Here is a 15,574-nt window from a genome sequence, read left to right on the forward strand (position 1 = left end):
AGCGGCGTTTGGGTGCGAGCGCCTTAGTTTTGTCGAAGGGGGGAGCGGCTTCAAACGAAGAGCCGTCCCGATGGCGGTGGAGTCTCGCGTTACTCAGGTACCGGTCCGTGGAAGAATAAATAATCGTGAAACCGGTCTCTGGTTCAAAAAAGGTTGGGGGCCACTGATCTAAAAGACATGTTTTTGGGAAAAGCTAGAAAGTAGTTGTCTTGGGGACATGTGCTATCACCACTTGAAAATGGAAAGAAAGAACGTTATGTTTTCAGCACCATCACATCATCACCTTCTGATCCTGGGATCAATGTCAGAAACGTTACCCCTTATTTTTAAATGTATTTCAAGATTATTTTTCTCTAAGAAAAAGCAGTCTTTACAACTCTGACAGCTTTTTTCTTTTACTGTTCTACATTATGCCCAGACTGGCCTCCAGCATCAACACAATTTTACAAAAATATGCCATATAAATGGAATTAAAAGCTTTGTGACAGGAAGATACCGCATTTGCTCCACACATTTGCTCCCGAAAAACTGAAGAAAAACTGAAGATGTTGGGATTCATTCTAGCCATTCTCAAAATGTATTGCAAATTTTTAAATAAGGAATTGAAATATCCTATTAGTACTTCATGTTTTAAGAAGGCTGGATTTGTGTCTTCCAATATTGAAATATTAATTCATCAAAAAAACTTTCATGTTTATTAGCAAATGTTCTCCCCCCACAAAAGCTACCTGTCATTTAATAAAAATATTGGAGATATAATGCATTTAAATAAACTTTAACCCATTTGATTTGGAGCTGGTCTTTGGTTGTCCAGTGTTGGTTTAAGATATTTATATTTTTATTAATAAGATTTTGAGATGAGAATGAAAGATTAAACATGTGAAAAGACTCAATTATGTACCAAACAATTGGAATATGTTAATGAATTTTGGATATATCAGACTTACAGATCCGAATGCAGCAAAACAGATAATATGCAGTGGGGGGGGGGGGAACTCTACCAGCCCAGATGTAAAACACTGGATTGCTGTTTTCAACCTTCCAAATGGCCCTTTGGAATACAAATACAATAGAAATACTGATTGAGATAAGTTGGTATGATTGGCATTTGTTCTAAAAATGAATATTTATATATTGATGTATTTTAGGGTTTTTCCCTCTTTAATTCTGGCTTAGTATTTTTTTATATTCTGAAACACATGAAAATGCAGGGCCTCTAGGGTTTTATAACTGTAGGAAAGAAGATTTGGATCCCAACTTGACAGATCTAAGAATAAACATACTGGATGCAGGAAGTAGTTTGAACTGGATCAAAGCCTACAGCTTTAAACAAGCAAAAAAAATGACTCAACAGACTTTATAAAGAATCTGAGTTAGTTATTCCATAATGCTGCAGTGGCCAAATTAAAAACCATTTTGAAGGTTCTAATAACTATTGCTCATAAGTAGAATGCTTGTGCCCAATATTTAGGATCTTACCATAACTCTTCTATACATCCCCAAAGAATGACAACTGAAAAAAAAAATTGCCTTGAAGATGATGTACTAAAAAAAAAGAGGAAAGCACTTATTTAATGAGATTTAACAGGGATTGGATTAGGAATCAATAAAATAATTAAAGCAGCTATTCCTTGTACCTTTGCTCTAGGGCAAGAAAATATAAAAACCGATAAACAGTCAATGAAAAAAAGGCAAGGGTATCATATAATACAATCCAAGGTCTACTTAGTCCAATTTCACGAATTATATGGAGTTTGTAAATGGATATACAAAACACAGCCATGCCCCAAATTTGGTAAAGTTCAGTTTATATTCCTCTAGCACAGTGGTGGCTAATCTTTTCCAGCTCCCATGCAATGCACACTGCCCCCCCACACCCCCTGAGCATGCACATGTGACTCCCCGTGTCCCACGCGTCTCTGCGTATGCGCACGCAGCTCCCATGGACCCCCTTGTGCATGTGCGCCAGATACCCGACAATCAGTTGTTGGGCGGGTGGCGTGCATGCCTGCAGAGTGGGGTTCTTCTGGGCGACCTCTCACGTGCCAGCAAAAGTGGCTCTGCATGCCACTTCTGGCACGCGTGTCATAGGTTCGCCATCACGGCTCTAGCATAGTAGAGTAGTGATCTTGTATGGGTTCTTATGTTCTGGCTCTCTGTGCTCATTATCAGTTCCCGGTTCAGAATATATTCAGAATAGCAATAAGAGTTGGAAGGGACCTTCAGAGTCTTCTAGTTCAACCTCCTGTTCAAGCAGGAGACCCCTACCGCCATAATGGCAAACCTATGGCACACGTGCCACAGGTGGCACAGAGCCATTTGTGCCGGCACGCGAGCTGCAGGCAAACTGACCTCACTGTGCATGCGCATGCCTCCCAGCTGATTTTCAGCCAGTTTGAGGCCTTTTTCAGCCTCCTAAAGGCTTGAGGATGGCTTCTGCAGGCCGAAAACTAGCCCCGTTTCATCACTTCCTATTTTTCTGAAAATACAAGGAAGTGACAAAATGGGGGTAGTTTTTGGCCTGCAAAGCCTTCAGAAGCCTTCCTCAAGCATTTGGGAGGCCAATAAAGGCCTCAAACCAGCTGAAGATCAGCTGGGAGGCACAGTGCAGTTAACGGGGTGGCGAGGTGGGTGGGGGTGGGTGGGGATTGCACACGCATGCACAGGCAGTGTGTGTGTGTGTGTGTGTGGGTTTCGCATTTCCTTCCGGTTGCTGGCACACGAGCGCGAGCGTGCAAGCGCATGCACAATTTTTGGCACAGAAGCCCAAAAAGGTTAGCCACCACTGCTCTACCATTTCAGACAAGTCTCTTTTTAAAAGCCTCCATCCCCCACAACTTCTGAAGGCAAGCCGTTCCACTGGTCTATGTTCCTAAGTTCATCCACTGGTTTATTTGTTGTTGTTACTTTTGAATGCCAGAGTAGTCTCTTATAAAACTCACTTATCCTAGATTTAAGATCTAGGACTGATTTAGTATATTACAGAGATGTGGCTGGGCACAGGGAAGGTGCTCTCTGAAATGTGTCCATACATGGGCCAATGATTTAGTGACTCCACAGCTGGAGGAATGTTGCTGGGGTTTTTTTTGGGGGGGGGGGGGGAAGACTGGATTGTCAGAAGTGCACACCTGCAGGTAGCTGGAGTAATCTTGTCTGTTGGGCCTTAGTGATCAGTTGGATTTGCTGCTAATAGCAGTCTCTGTGCCAGTACTGTTTGATGCCATATCTGGGGGCTGGTGTTGCAGTTTATGGTCTTTGGGGGTTTTCAACTTGCTTGCCTTGGATGCAGACTCAGATACAGCCAGGGGTTCATGGCCATCACAGCCTTGACTTATAAGACAACCGGCTGAGCTACACAATGGCCATGTGCTAGATCTGACCATTGTTTTGGGAGGAATGATATGCAGTTTGAGGGATATTGCCATCAGTGCCTTGACATAGACAGATCACTTCCTGTTATCTTAGAGTTACCACAGTAACTCTCTTTGCAAGGAGGCTGGACTATTCACTTGCATTAAGCTGTGCTTGTGTAGATTCTTGCTGTCCAGAGCCTCCTTCTGGTTCAGAAGATGAAATGAGGAAAGGGATGCCCAGAATGCTACCCAGTGAAAACTGGGAGTAAAATCTGAACAGATACAAGTAAGAGCCTTCATTTAGGATCTACATTGTGGAATAGGTCAGAGTGCAAAAGCTGGCTTGCTGCTCAATATTTAAGCAACCTGAAATTCATATCAAGGGACAATTCAACCCAATGCAATTTTGTTAAATGCATTTTTCAGCCACCAGCTATTAGCCAAGTTTTCTATACTTGATGCCTACTGCTACTCAATTAGTTAAAGATGGTGAGATATAGTCTTAACAAATCCAGAAAACATTGTGTGGCTCATGGAAGTTCCTAAACATTATTTTTCATAGATCCATCTGTCTTCATGTGGAGACCTTTGTCCACTCAATTTCTATTTCCAAGTTTGTTACGAAAGGAGCAAAGAAAAAGCATCTATCTTCAAATCACTTCTTGAAATTGCCTAATATGAGAAGAGTTTATATGAAACTATCATCTTTGAGCATTATACTCCACTTTGCTCATCATTACAATAAACAAGTGCGAAAAATTACTAATACTGGTTTCCATGATGCAAATAGAACCCCATTTCCTTTCTGGGCTGAATCTGTACATTAACTCTGGAAGGCATTGCCCTATTTTTTCAAATCTACACAATTTCAGCAGCATTGAATTAAGTCTTTGAAGAGGGCTACGTAAACAGAGGAGAGGAATAGTATCTGTTCAGGCATTCCTTCTTAATTTTTTTGCTCCAAATGATACTTACAGGCATGTCATATTTTATTCTGGTTGTTTGGAATATTTTATTATCTTTGTTTCTCAGATATAGATCTTATTCCACTCATTTGCTTAAACTAGATTTTCAACTGTGAAGTTGGGGTAATTGTGGTTCATGAGAGAGCATTTGGTCTCCAATAGATGTCAGCATTATCCCAATTATGTTTACTATTTCTAAAGACCCACACTGATGATGAGAGATTAAAATACAGCAGCAGTATCCTTTTTTTAAATATAAATTTCAGCCAACAAAAAAGACCTTATTTTAATACTTTATTTGTAGTACAAAAAGATGGAACTACAGTGGTCCCCAGGGATACTTAGAATATTTTAAAAAAAGAAAGAAAATAAGATTTTAAAACACATACATACGCGCTTGCATACCCCATTCAGTTCTATGGAATTATATATAAGTAAACAAGAATTCTTAAAAGTATATAAAAAGATATCTACATCAAAAAAGACTTGTTAAGAGTTCAGGACACATATTCATACATCAACAGAGGTTTCAAAATGTCCTCTTTTTGTACCAAACTTTAGAAAAGGCAGTGTTACACTAGACTATGAAAAAAAAAAAGTCACAAACACATTCATTAAAGTATGTAAATATTGAACTGGCTACATATGATGCAAATAACTAAACTGGTTCCAGACATATGCACTGGGACTATTGTATAAAACCTTGACTTAGGAAGCACATAATATATTCCAATTAGTTTCCCAAGAACATCCATAGCAGCATCAGCTGGAGTGAAATACACCTAAAGGTAAGGAGGAAATACTTATGGAGTAACCACTCCTCCAACCTCATTCCTGGTGCTAATACTCAAGACCAGTCTTTCCCAAACTAGCTGGTCTAGCTGGTTGTGGGAATTGTACACCAAACGTATTTTGAGATTGGGGAAGATTGCTCAAGATGAAGAATTAAAAGAATCCAAACTTGACAAAAGATTCTCCCCAAGAAAGATACATGGATAATAAAAATTCCAATAGTTTTTGCCAGATAGTCATTGTTTTCTGCAAAAACACCCTTCAGTTGATTCCAAACAAATCCTTGCAAGAAAATACTACCATCATGCTATGTGATTTGTATTCGGGCACAAGTAAAATTGTGCTGAAGTGCTTATTCCTGGGCCTCCTTGCGAGCCAATTTGTAAACCTGGGTTGGTCCATCCACATGAGTGATGGTAGTAGTGAGCTGAAGTTCTTCTCCAGTATTAACTCCCAAATCGCCTGAAAACATAAAATTGCAATTCAGATGAATGCATAACTGGGACGACAGTTTTATTGCAAAATTACCCCAGCATTTAGAAAGAAATAAGCAGACTCCAATAGAGAAGTTTCATGAATGGACATGATTTCCACTAATAATATGGAGGAATGGGCTGTTTCTCCGCTGTGCAATTCTACATGCATCTATGCATTTGTTCAGTAACACCTCCTTTTTATCAATAAACAGGGCTGTGTATTTGGGGTGGGGTGGGAAGGAAAGGAAGCACACAAATGGAAGTCATATTGCACAACATTTATTTTTATTAAAAACAAACCTTGTGCGAGGACATTTGTTATTAAAAATAAACATTGTGCAGTAGGACTTCCATTTAACAAGTGTGTATAAATCTCAGAATATAAAGAATCTGAGAATAATCTTTTAATTAATTCAGGATCTGGTACAAGATTTATTGTTATATTGTTTGCTGCTCAGACCACACAAATGGGTGGCCATATCAATCAAATCAAATCAACCACACTAACTTGGGGTATTTATTAGCAGTTAAAACCCACAATCAATAGAACTATGCATATAATAATGCTAGGGATCTTTGAAGCATGCTGAAGTCCTAAACTGACTGATTAGTTGTACTACAGTGCAAATGAATCACACAACTGCAGGAAAGTGCATCTCACCATTTGACTGATCTTCACCGTAATTTTTATGGGAAGGTGCATACAGGAACATCAGGGCAAAGACATATAGGTTCCACATTCCATAAATCCCTGTGAAAAAGGCACTGTTCCAATGAAATGTAAAGTCTCCCCATTTCCAGTGACCTTCAGTCACCTAAACAGGATGAAAAATTGATATATAATCCAGCAGCGAAGACATAAGCATAGACTTAGCACAAACAAAGTCAATGATTTTCATTTTCAGACTTTCCCATCCCCCAAAACATCTATTTCTGCCCTCACTCCACTGCATGGCTTTAATGCGATGTTCTCCCTATCTGCATTGAGCCAACAACAAGAAAAGCTGTTAAATCAGGGAAATAAATCTATGACCCTTCCTCTTTTCCCAGAGTTATGAAATGAAGATATGAAAAGATCCCTTGTTGATACATTGCTTCAGGACAAGGGTGGGCAAACATTTTGGCTCGGGGGCCGCATTGACTTTTAAAATTTGACAGACGGGCCGGGTCAGCACAAGATTTTTGGGAATCGCCCCCCACCCTTCCCCCCTTCTCCTCCTTCCCCTCCCCTCGGAGGCCCCTGAGTCAGGAGTTGCTACCGCCGGCGCGGCTCCGCGCGGCTCCAATCCCGCGTTGCCTCGGGAAGGGAAAGGCAAAAGGAAGAGCGCGGCGGTGCTTTGCAACGGGAGCAGCGGCACCGGAGGCTCAGGCTCAGCGGCTCCTGGTTTTGCCTTTTCCTTCCCAAGGCAGCGCGGGACTGGAGCCGCACGGAGCTGCGCCGGCGGTAGCAACTCCTCACAGCCCAGCCAGACACCTGAGCGGAGCCGGGCGAAACTGCCTGTTGCTGCTGCCGGAGCACCGCCGGGTCGCCTCCTCCAAGCAGCTCGCCCGCCCACCGGGCTTCCCCTCTGCCGTGCGGCTCGGGGCCAGGCGCGGCGCCCGCGAGTTAAAGGAAGCTGAAAGTTGCTGGGAAGTTGCTCGGGTGCTGGGAGCAGGCTTTTAAAGTGCCGCCCGAGCAAAGTTTAAGCAGCCCGCCCGCCCACCGGGCAGAACCCTTCCCGCTCCTCGGCGAAAGTTGCTGGGAAGTTGCTCGGGTTTCGGGGCTTCCAGGGCTTTGCAAAGGCAAAGTTTGCAGGCGGGAGCGTCTTCCCGCTGAGGAGCGGGAAGGGTTCCGTCCGGCAGGCGGGCGGGCTGCTTGGAGCGGGCTGCTGTGCGGCTCGGGCGGCGCGAGCGCCCGCGAGTTAAAAGTTGCTGGGAAGTTGCTCGGGTGCTGGGAGCAAGCTTTTAAAGTGCCGCCGAGCAGGACCGCCGAGCCGGGAAGCGGGGCACCAAGGCAGGGCAAGGCTCCACCAGCAGCGGCCTAGCTTTAGGTGGCTCCAAGCAGCCCGCCCGCCCGCCAGGTGGAAACTTTCCCGCTCCTCGGCGGGAAGACACTCCAGCCTGCAAGCTTTGCCTTTGCAAAGTTTAAGCCTGGAAGCCCGGAAAAAAGGGGATCGGCGGGGACTCACCTTCGGAGAGGTCACACTCGAAGGTGATTTCAAACTCCCAGCCGAGGCCTTTGCAAATTTCTTTTCTTTCCTACCCCTAGATCGCTCCGCACTGTTTTGCAGCTTTGGGGGCCACGTGGCACAGGGCAATACGCCACACCCAGCGATTTTTTTTCAGGGCGGGCCGGATTGGACAGACCAATGGCAGTGATTTTTTTTCAGGGGTGGGCCGCATTGGACAGACCAACGGGCCGGATGTGGCCCCCGGGCCGTAGTTTGCCCACCCCTGCTTCAGGATATAAAAAACAGAACACATTGCTACTAGACAGCAATACTTTTCCGTAGTCATTTTACATTTCTCACCTGATTGAAAATGAAAAATATTACTGTCATGGCAGCACAAGCTAATGTGATCAGCATCAAAAACTTGAACCGAAAAATCAGTCCCTGTGAAAAAGAGAAGCAAGTTTAATCGGGGAGAGAGAAACAACAAAAAATATTGAAATATTCTAAATTGAAGATTCTGAAGAAGAAATCCTATATAGTAGGAGGAGACATCCCTGCGGATTTTACTCCACTTTAGGGGTGGTTCTCATCTCCATTTCTTTAAGCCATTGATCCAGCGCTGTCTGCAGTCATGTGGTCTGCATCATATCATGCTGCAGTGCAAAATGTATGGTAAAACACTGAATGCTGTTACTTTCCCATCAAAGTGGTACCTATTTATCTACTTGCATTTACATGCTTTCAAATGGCTTGGGTGGCAGAAGCTGAGGCAAGTGACAGGAACTCATTTTGTCATATGGTGGCAGAACTCGAAACTGACAGAGTAAGGAGAAAAAAAATCCCACCTGCTACTATTCCCTTCATTGGTTGTGCTATGCACTTATAGACATACAAGTGCAGGTCTTGAAATAAATACTAGACAACAAATACTAGATTTAAGTGACTGTCACCAACAGCAATTGTCAATAACAGTTGTCAACAGCCATCGACAGCAAATGTAGTGTGGTGATCAAGATGATGGACTAAGAATAGGGAGGTGAGAGAGCTCCACCTATAGTGTCTTGTGTTCCTGAATATAGGTGAGGTGAAAAGTAAGACAAAAGTAACATTCCATTGCCCTTTATCAAAGCCAGCGTGTGCTTGGACAAACATGGGACTTGAAACGGAAAAGAAATAAGCTCTCTCATCTAAGAAACTATTCAGATAAATTTACCCTTTCTAATAGCAAGTTCCCCCCCTCTTTTGCATAGAGGGCAACAGGATGAGTTCCCCCACTCTGCTGGATGATTTGAAAAAATAGATCCATCCAGCTCAGTCTTTTTTACTTTTTTCCACACAAAACACTTGCTGCTATATGGACTGGGGGTTAATACCAAAGATAAATGTGTCCTCTATGCAACAGCCTTAAAAAGGCACCTTTTTAAAGCTCCTGAAAAGCTGATTAATTTGCACTCTGGCCTGTGTATAAGGGCTTTCCAGTTGCTTATTGGCTACAAGTCTGAAGCACTTCCTCTAGGAAACAAGTTCAATCCACACAAGAGTTCCACCTGCACTACAATGGACAGAATGGGAAATGGTATACCAGCAGGTGTATCTTATGACTATGGGGCATGATGACTCAGTGTTTAAGACACTGGACTTGTTGGCTGCATAGTTGACTGCCCCAGTTCAAAACCCGAGCGCTGGGCAATAGGGTTAGTGCCTGTTACTTGCCCCAGCTCTTGCCCCCTTAGCAGTTTGAAAGCATGCAAATGCAAGTAGATAAATAGGTACCACTTAAGTGGGAAGGTAACAGCATTTTTTGCATCTCGGCATATATCCATACTGGCCACATGACTACAGAAATGTCTTCAGCAATACTGGCTCCCTCAACTAAGAAATGGAGATGAGAACTTTCTCCCTAGAGTTGGACAAGGGAAACCTTTACCTTTATCTCTAGGTAACAATAAGAAAGGTTTCAGGAGTCTTTATCCAAATCCTATCTTATCTCTCTATGGCACTTTGGCAAGAAGCATTAGCAAAACTGAAAGGCTTTGGTTCTTCCATTTGAGAAGTGTCACTTTGGGAAATGGTGTATTTATGATTACTTACACCTCATCCTACTGGAGAGTCTCCATTATTCCTAAGTATCTTTTTTAGCTGTAGTGGTAAAAAAAAAAAGTATTTCACAGTAGATTGGTTTGGTTACCCATTTGTTATGGAAGGGCCAGACTATAAGAAGGGACACTGCTACCTGCTCTGGTCCTTGAGAAAAGCAACTTTCTCTACCCCTGAAAATAGAAAAAGGACTTTTTATTTTTACACAGTCCTAAGGGGATAGATATGCAGAACTCAAGGGAAGGCTTTAGGGGCAAAATTTCAGTTTACCAAAGCCTTCATTAATATACCGGTAATCACTGTTGTAGGGTTCCAAATATAAATCCAGCCTACGAGGTTTTGTTAGTAGGGATAATTTGTCCCTTGAACTGGATTAGGTTCTTCACAATGGTCTTGCTGGAATAACAAGAGAAACTGACATTGCTTTTAAACACAATTACCCCAACATCCTACAGATTCCTTACCTCATAATGAAGCCTGCGGGCTTTACTCATTGATGGTAGGCTGGATTGTTTGCCGCTGATATTTCTGAACACTTGAAACACCATAAAACACAGGAACAAGAAGTAAAGGCAGAGGCAGATTCCGGCAACAATAATAAATGCCATCTTAAGTGGTAAAGTTAAGGGAACCAGTAAAAGCAGAAATAGCAGTAGGTCGTGCATTTGGCATCTTGTTTGAAAAATCATATTCTGCTCTTAAATACAAGCACAGTAAGAAATGTTGCATTTGTCACACTTGATGTTTGCTAAAATACACTTCCATCCTTCTGGATTTCATGACTTATAGCAACCTTGATGCCAAACCAGCAGGTGGAAGCACTGATCTATAGAATTGCCTATGACCATGACATCTACCTGTGAAATATTGGTCTTTAAATGTTTGTGTGTTCTGTAGGATCATGGAGACAGTTTGGGGAGCATTGGAGTCTAGCCCGCATCATTTGGTGTTGGGTGATTTCAGCTTCCATTTCCTAATGTCTGAATCTGGAAAGGCTTTGGACTTCATGAACGAAAAGTATGCCTGACTATGGACAAATATAAACCCAAGGTCATTCCTATGCCATGGTGGTAAGGGAGGAAAAGTAATGCAGTCTTGAATAAATGTTACACATAGTTGCCCTAATGACATCCACCGAAAGTAAACTTTGAAGAAGAACATCCTCATGTGTATGCATTATCTTAAATTCATGAAACTATTTTGAAAGATGCTTAAACTCTCCATGAAGTTTAAATGAAAAAAAAACCCTATCAGCTTATTAGCGTCACCTTCCCAAATTTCAGAGGCTTTGAGGCAGAACACAGAAGATAACAAATGGTTCTGAATGAAGTAAAATGCAAAGGATACAGCCAACTCTGTGCCAACATCTGTAGCCCAGATACTATAGAATGGATTATTTAATTGTACTCCTCTGGAAAGAAAACCAGTAGATCAAATTATACATACAGCATGTGTAAAAATAATGAATTATTTGGGAAGACTAGAGGAACAATGTTTGAAGTAACTTTGTGAGCTTTATGAAGGGAGGAATGATGTTCTAATTGCTTTAAAACAGGGGTGTCAAACTCGCGGCCCAGATGTGTCATGTGCTGGCCCCACCCTGTTTAGCAAGGAGGAAAAAAAGTCCTGATATGTCACGTGACGCTACTGTGATGATGCAAGTTTGACAACCCTGCTTTAAAAAGTATATTTCACTACACAGAACCAGAAATGCTCAACTGTCTATTTCCATGCTTTTCACACTGCAGATAAAAAGAATAGTTTTATTATTAGCTTGATTAAAATCCTTTTTTTTTTGTTTCTTTGTATGAAACAACCTGGGGAGGAACTATATACTACCAGAAACAATGAACCAGAAAAATATGATAACTATAAGTCTCTACCCTTTTCCTCCTTCTTAACTTGCAGTAACAAAATATGTGGTGAGATATGATCCAATCCTGTACTTCTCTGCTCTTATTCAAAGTTTATTAGTGTTACAACAGAAGAGAAGGTTACTGTGATGTTTACATTTACATATGGGAAGAAAAAGATTTTTAGGCCGGTTACTACTCTCTTAGTATTAACCAACAAGCCTGAAAATATATATATATTTTTATGAACATTTTCTTTGTATAAAAGAATATAAATATATATGACTATAATGGGCAGATTCTATTATAGTCATATGTTGAGGACTATCTGTAGAAGCTTTTTCTAAATTAACAATATCCACAGTGAAACTAAGTTACAAAAGCTATGAAAAAGAAGGCATTCTAATTACCTCTCGCACATGTCAAAGGCAAACAAACAGAAAGCGCCTACAGCTATTGGTCCAACTTGTTTCCAGTAGGCTGCGAAACGATTTCGTTCATTCTGATCCTAAAACAGATTAAATAAGATAATAAAATTCATTATTAGATGAGACAAAAGTAAAATATATTGATTTCGCAGGTATTATTAGAATGGGAACTGTAGCGAAGGATTTGTATTCCAAAATCATACTTTATATTAGGATAACAGTCAAGACATAGATATATGTCTCATCATAAAATGTAAACTGACATGCTTTAGTCATGCTAAATAAGACTATGGAATAACTCCCCATCCACAACAACCCTGCACACGTTGATTCCCAGAAGAAAATACAAGGACGAAGCTCTTCTGTCGGCTTTAGTCAATTACAGCTAAGGTTGATTCAAACAGTATAAAAATGAGAGGATCTTGAGTCTCATTTTCCAGCACTCTCTTTTATATAAAATCTTATTCCACTTATAAATGATTAATTTGACGTTCATTTTGATAATAAAGCCCTTCCTATGTTCATAACTTCCAGCTGTAATAGACTATGGTTCTCATAATCCCCACCCATCCCAATTTATGGCTTATTTTCTGAGAATACTGGGAGTGCTAGAAAGTGGGGAATTGCAATGAAAACAAACTCTAAACTATATAAAAAATGGACAATGGGCAGGGGAAGAGAATCCTGGAATAGTATATTCACAGGCTCACGTGAGAGCACCTACCATCATATGCTCTCCACAGAAGATGATCCAAAAAGACAAGAGCATAGCATAGAAGATCCCTTGACGAATATCTCCAAAAAGCAGCATCCAAGTCCAGTCAAAACCAATAGAAAACCATTCTACGGGAATGTTTATGAAAGTCATAGAAATTCCAAGGGTAAAGATTATCCTGAAACAAATAGTAACATTTTCAAAAACTCTTCCACTTTCATCAGTTGTTCCAGTAAGCTTTATGTAATATTCAGGTAAATGCCTCCTAAAATGTTCCTTGGCTCCACCTACATGCTACAAAGCTGATACAGACTTTGCACTGATGGAAGCTGCACCCCACCAAATATATAGAGATATCAGGGATGGGACAGACACACCCAATATTCTTCCTGACTCTATATGTTTGTCTGTATCTATCTAGCAATGGTATCAAAGTTGACTCAGTTTTTAAAACATTTCTCTGAATTCACATGTAAAGTTCACTTTAAATTTAGTTAGTAAAGTCTGCCTGAAAAAGAAATCAGGGCCTCAGTGCATCTGTCCGCAGCTGGTAAATTTGTTATCAAACATAGTTATGACAAATAGAGAATCTACAACGTGGTAACATTTTCAATGCTGTAAGACAGATTTCTTGTTATTTTTCAAATATACTGTAGTACATTGGGAAAACAAGGACCAGTCACCAGGTTGGGAGAAAGTTGTTTTAGCTGTTCTACAAGATGCAGATACAATAGCGTACTGCCAAATTTAGGAAGTGAGTAGAGAGAGAATATGTTTCAGTACAGGGGTCTTCCAGATCTCTTAAGATTACTAGCACCAGATCTTTAACATTAGAATTTAAGACAGTTATAGTCCAAGACATCTAGATAACGCCAGACTATCCCCACCTACCTTATTATATGTTAGAATAGCCAATCTTGATTAACAGAGCTGTAAAATAAACCAGTCACATGGGCTCCTCAAGGGGGAGCAATGACTGCCATTCCAACAACAACCACAGAAGATTTGGGTCTCCCCTTTCAAAAAAGCAGACAGAATTTTCATGATCATTGCTTACTTTTCCAGGAGCACAGGTGGCCGTGTCATTTGCATAATCCGTCTCCAATACCAAACCATGATGATGAAAATGCTGGGTGTAAGGAATGTTTTCATGGCAAACCAGACTTTTGTGAAGCCTCCATTTTGATGGATACCCTGAAAGTGAACTTAAGTTTCAGTGGTACTTTTCTTCACATTGCTCACACCGATCGTAGACTTGCAAGGCTTCATTTGTTTAAACTACCATAGCCTTCCCACTTATCCAGAAGACTTTATAAAAACCAGGATAAAACAACAAAGCCAAATAATATGAACACACTTGTTTAAAATACACACTATGCAATCACACTAGCAGAGAAGAGTTGTACTTGGGGAACATAAGACACAGTAAAGTTGTAAACAGAAGAGTCAAAAAAAATCAAACATTTATCTAGTGCCAAAAGCTGATAATGTTGGAATGTCAAACAGACCTCAAGGCAAAAGGTATTCTAAAAACAGGGAGCTGAAATTGCCAGAGGTAGGATGTTAAGGAGGGCACCTCTTAGAGCAGTGATGGCTAACCTTTCCGTCCTCACATGCCAAAAGTGCACACATGCGCCAGCTCCCATAAGGCAATGCACGCAGGAGGCCCCATGCGCACCATGCATCTGCGCATGCAACCCCATGTGCACCACACGTTTCTGCGTATGCACGCGTGTCTCCTGCACGTGCCCCCCCCGCACATGCATGGCAACTACCCGATCAGCTGGCGGGTGGTGTGCATGCCTGCGCAGTGGACCTGCTCTGCAGCGATGGTTTACGTGCCAGCAGAGATGGCTCTGCGTGCCACTTCCGGATTGCGTGCCATAGGTTCACCACACGGCCTTAGAGGCTCTTTTAAGTATTAGGGCCTTAAGCTGCTAAGTTTGAAATTTGACTAATAACAAATAAATTTCAACCCAATTATTTTTGGACTGACGTTATTTGGTTTCAGAAGTATTTTCCACTAGCTTCTGAACTGTCTTCAAAGAAAGAGCCACATGAATTGCTATCTGGATTTAAATGAGATTAGTCACTCTTTGTAATTTTGTGCAAAATATAAAAATAAAAATGCAATCTAAGAATGCCCCTTTTATCATAGCCCATATTCTCCTAATTTAGCTTCTTGGAAGCTGAAGAAAAGATAGCAGCATTGCTCTTGCTCCGTCTGCAAAATGTAATTCAAAGTCCGGTGACAGACAGGTCCTGATAGACTAGTAAATGGCTGCTTGCTCCTAGAGGCATCAAGGAAGTGATTACCAGCAGAGAAAGTGAAAAAATTAGTTAATTTCATGGGTGCAAAGAAGCATAATGGCTGAAGAGGCATCAAAGGGAGAAAGTCTGCAGGGAACCTGGAAACTGTATAGGGACAACATTCCACATTTCTAACCACTGAATTATCATATTATTTTCTTCTTCTTCTTCTTTCCCCCACCCCTAAGATTAATGCAGTTAATTTTGTGTTTTAAGTAGTAGTTATTTGTTTGTGTTTGCTTAATAATTAGGACAGTGTCTCAGCTGCATAAGATTGTGTAATCAATATAAAACATCCCCAATAATTACATGCCAATTCTGTTCTGATTCTACTTCCCCAGCTACCAAACCTATTAGTCAAATTAGTTAAGATTTTAAAACACTCTGGAAATTGGGTTTCTAAATGCTTCTTTTGAATGTTAAGGAGCATCC

At 41.2% G+C, this 15,574-nt stretch overlaps 1 protein-coding gene across 1 annotated transcript in view; it reads right to left on the bottom strand.

Moving 5' to 3' along the window:
* Positions 1–4,599: 4,599 nt before the first annotated feature.
* WLS (Wnt ligand secretion mediator) overlaps positions 4,600–15,574 on the bottom strand; it is a 42,484-nt gene continuing 31,509 nt past the window's right edge. The window contains exons 5-12 of the mRNA XM_026666001.2: positions 13,890–14,026; positions 12,842–13,010; positions 12,100–12,197; positions 11,184–11,247; positions 10,301–10,444; positions 8,097–8,180; positions 6,248–6,401; positions 4,600–5,572 (exon numbers count right to left, since the gene is read on the bottom strand). Coding sequence (XP_026521786.2) covers positions 5,463–5,572; positions 6,248–6,401; positions 8,097–8,180; positions 10,301–10,444; positions 11,184–11,247; positions 12,100–12,197; positions 12,842–13,010; positions 13,890–14,026 — 960 coding nt within the window. The 3' untranslated portion in view covers positions 4,600–5,462. The remainder of the gene's footprint in view (positions 5,573–6,247; positions 6,402–8,096; positions 8,181–10,300; positions 10,445–11,183; positions 11,248–12,099; positions 12,198–12,841; positions 13,011–13,889; positions 14,027–15,574) is intronic.

Source organism: Notechis scutatus, chromosome 3 (assembly GCF_049901735.1).
Source record: "Notechis scutatus isolate UNSWTSFEM ecotype Mainland chromosome 3, rNotScu1.2, whole genome shotgun sequence".
Lineage (NCBI taxonomy): Eukaryota > Metazoa > Chordata > Lepidosauria > Squamata > Elapidae > Notechis > Notechis scutatus.